Source organism: Opisthorchis viverrini (genome assembly GCF_000715545.1).
Source record: "Opisthorchis viverrini unplaced genomic scaffold opera_v5_511, whole genome shotgun sequence".
Taxonomy (NCBI): domain Eukaryota; kingdom Metazoa; phylum Platyhelminthes; class Trematoda; order Opisthorchiida; family Opisthorchiidae; genus Opisthorchis; species Opisthorchis viverrini.
This window is the reverse complement of record NW_008752170.1, coordinates 230,425-234,027: the sequence shown is the minus strand read 5'-3', so window position 1 is coordinate 234,027 and position 3,603 is coordinate 230,425. Positions and strand designations below refer to the sequence as shown.

Genomic DNA, 3,603 nt, shown 5'->3' with positions numbered 1-3,603 from the left:
TATATATATAAACTAAACGAACCTTATAGTTGTACTGCAGTGAAGCGTCAGTGCCAACACTGATGTTACTGTCTTTGATGATGATTTGGTATACAAACATTTCCCTGTAAATCTTAATATGACTGGCCATGATGCACTGTTCATCCACCACGCTATCTTTCCTCATACTAAAATCTTATCAGGAACTGGGAAAGCGAAACTTATTCATTTTGTTTCCATGTTTCTAACTGGAGACCGTTGCCAGTCGGTAAACTTGATAAGCTAAGCGAGTGTGAACTCTCATGTTTTACAGGCCCTACTTTGTGGCCCTAATTCGGCGTTTCAGTGTATTAATGAAATATGGTTCCTTTCCTTTACCCAGGAGCGCGATGTTAACATGAGCCGCAGTTCCCTGTCGGTTTTTCATGATACCGCTGGATGGAAGAATTTGGAAACGTGGATGAAATGCTTGCAGGAAATGGTAGTCAGTCTGAAACCGGAGGACTTTGTCCAAATCGACCGTTCACAAATTCTTGATCTTGTTTTCAAAGCGACAGATCACGTAAACAGATTTGTTCGTGAAACCGGCTACGAAGTTTTGACAACCGTGATACATGGTCATGGCTGCTACAAAAATCCGGATGAAACAGAAGACAATTAATTGAAATATTGAAGGGTCTATCGGACAACTGGTGTCAGGTGAGCCTTCTTTGTGGTCGTTTGCCGCATATCGCTGATGGATCTGCAGAATTTGTTTTCACATCACTATTATGAACAGTCCTGTTCCTATCCTGACATATATATTCTGGTTGGCCCTCAAAAATGGAGGTGCTGGACTGGAGTTTCTTGTTGAGTATCATTCCTGGTGCATGCCCTCGGTCGTTTCGGGTCTGAACACCGTTCATCTGACATTTGAAATGAGCCTGTTGCCACTACTACACCAGCACACGTCTGAACAGGTGAACGCCCTCACGTCTTAATGCAATAGAAAATTTCTCAGCCCAAATTGGGAACCCCTGACTAACCACATGTAGCTCCCATGAGTTGGGTAGTGGTACCTTTGGGGACGATATTGTCAGCTGTCTACAACCTGGGACACCTAACAACTAACTTCTTGAAGAAACTTTTTGACGGCACTTTAACCACCTGTCCTCCTACAGAGTGCCGCAGTGGTTACAAGGAGAAACTCCTACCGCGATGGAAATTTTGGAGGCACAAAATTGTTCTTTCCTTGGAAACAAACCCTCGGGATCGATGGGGTTCCCGCATAGGTTTCTAGCTCCCCAAGTGGATGATTTCCACTGGAATAGCTCAATTCTGCTTACCTAGATTCATTATCAAACACAACCGGAAGTTCCGTGGTTCGAACCCGACCTCTGCCTCTCGACTTCCCGTGTCTAGGCTTGGGCAACCTGGCAGTCTCATAGCCCTCGTGCAACCTTCGGGTGGCATGACAGTTAGGCTCCGAAAGGGTGCTACAGCTGAACGCATAAGTAAAAATGCGACTTCCATCTCAGCCTCACCATTCACTCAACTACAACTCTCAAGCCTAGACAAGCTTTCATGTGGTTTTTAGAGAAAACACTAATGACTGACGCCATAACCCTTAGCAAGGTGGTCCGGTCCGCGTCACGACTATTTCTGACTCTGCTTTCCTGTGCTGGATCCCCGCAGTTTTTTTAAACAGTCTAAGGTGAGCAACGATAGACCCACTCAAATGCTCTCATAATGTATGGCTTAAGTACTGATAAAAATCTTTCATTTCGAGAGTGATTGATCTTTATAGGGTGTGCGTTCTAGTTACTGTTTCGCCTATTGTGTGCATCTTAGTTATCCTTTTAATTTACTAACATCATTTCGTTTTGGAAGGCGTGTTGGTCGTTGCTTATGATAGGGCCTTCCCAATGACCGCTGTTGTTTCAGTTGTTGTATGGGATCGTAACTTCGTGATAAATTGTCTTGTATGATAGCTTTTATCCGGGTTCAGCTCTGAGAAAACACCCACTTGTTCCTACTGACCTAAGTGATGAGGTCTAATGGCCATTAAATGGCTTTTCTGTGTCGCACCACTATGCCACTTAGGAACGCAAAAGTACTGAATATCTGAATCTCAGATGGGACGGAAAATTCTATCCTACCCTCAAGGTGACTGTTTGGAGCAACCGGTTGTAAACGGAATTCTAGCATTCCCGTGAAGGAGTGTAATACGCTTTCTACTGGACTGATCCACAAGAAGACCCCTCCGTTATGGAGGCACTTCTGCATATCTCTTCTCCGGGCAAATAAGAGCACCGGACCAGCTGACGCTACTGTCCATCGTATCGACAGAATTGTTCTCCAGCTGTCCAGTGACCGTACGTAGGCGATTATGCTGGTTCCTCCAGTTGTTACTACAATAAAACAATATGATACGTGATAATTGGCTGGCCGTCGTCACAGTGGAATATGTGTGGCTGATTATGGCTACCTGACTATGGAAACTCTGCATTCAGTTCTTTGTGGCTTATTCCAGTTGTTTAGTCTTCCCTTGACTTATTCCCCGAAGATCCGATGAGCGTTGCCTCGACTGGTTTCAATTTTCAGCGAAATGTTCACAAATAATAATCATATGAGCCGCTTCATATCAAGGTTTTGGTCCTCTCTTTTCTTTCATGTTTCACATCCTAGGTCCGAATGGCTGCTTCCCGCGCGGTCCGTACATTCTTCGAAGTACCTCCTCCTCCCGAGCACAGCTGGACTGATGTTTATCCCATACTGCTACCAGCCATGTGTCTAAATCGGTACTATGTTGCTGAAGGTGTGAGACTCTACAGTCAAGAAACTTGGTGCCGTGTTACTAAAGGCGAAGGAAAGAAACTAACTGAGATCTATGTGGATGCTGTTGTGGACTATTACACTCAGCAAGCTACTGCGGACAACCATACAGTATGTTACGATGTATCGTTTGTTGCTTCGGACGTAACCGTTTGGGTTTTGATGGGTGGTTTGTTTATGTTGATGTCAACGGTATCCAGTACACCGTAACTGGTTTACAGCAGTACCGATTAGAACAGTCGTCTCGGAGTTTGCGCACCGTTATCTCTGTATGGCTGAATTTGGCCGCGGCATACAGTTTAATAGTGTTGAACCCTGTGCGACTCCAAAAGCATTTAATATGCATGATAATGTTAAAAAAATAAGACCTTCCTTACTATCTTCCAGGTCTATTTCACTCCAATCAAGTAGGCTAACCGGCTTCAATAGTATCGTAATGAGGGAGTACCGTCAACTGACTTGAGAGATTGGCACAAATAGATTTCCCAGCATCACTCGACTCTTGTTTTAGGTGATTACAATCACTACATTTGGTAGTGAGTGTGGTAACCACAGGGGGATCAGCTTGACCCCGGTTGTAACAAGACTGTTGGCGTCAATTGTGCTTCGTCGCCCTACGGTGGCTCGTGAGATGCTGACCCGAGAGCAGCAAGCGGGATTCCGGCCTGGTAGGGGTTGTGTTGACCAAATCTTCACACTGCGTCAGGTGTTAGAACAACGCCATACGTATAAGCGACCCACGATTCTAGTATTCCTGGATTTCCGAGGCGCATTCGACTCGGTTGATCGGTCTGTTCTTCTTGAGACGCT

At 45.1% G+C, this 3,603-nt stretch overlaps 1 protein-coding gene across 1 annotated transcript in view; it reads left to right on the top strand.

Moving 5' to 3' along the window:
• Positions 1–3,603, top strand: part of T265_11497 (hypothetical protein) — a gene marked incomplete at both ends in the record, with an annotated part of 39,328 nt that overhangs the window by 24,775 nt on the left and 10,950 nt on the right. Inside the window, 2 exons of the mRNA XM_009178166.1 lie at positions 362–541; positions 2,647–2,904. Coding sequence (XP_009176430.1) covers positions 362–541; positions 2,647–2,904 — 438 coding nt within the window. The remainder of the gene's footprint in view (positions 1–361; positions 542–2,646; positions 2,905–3,603) is intronic.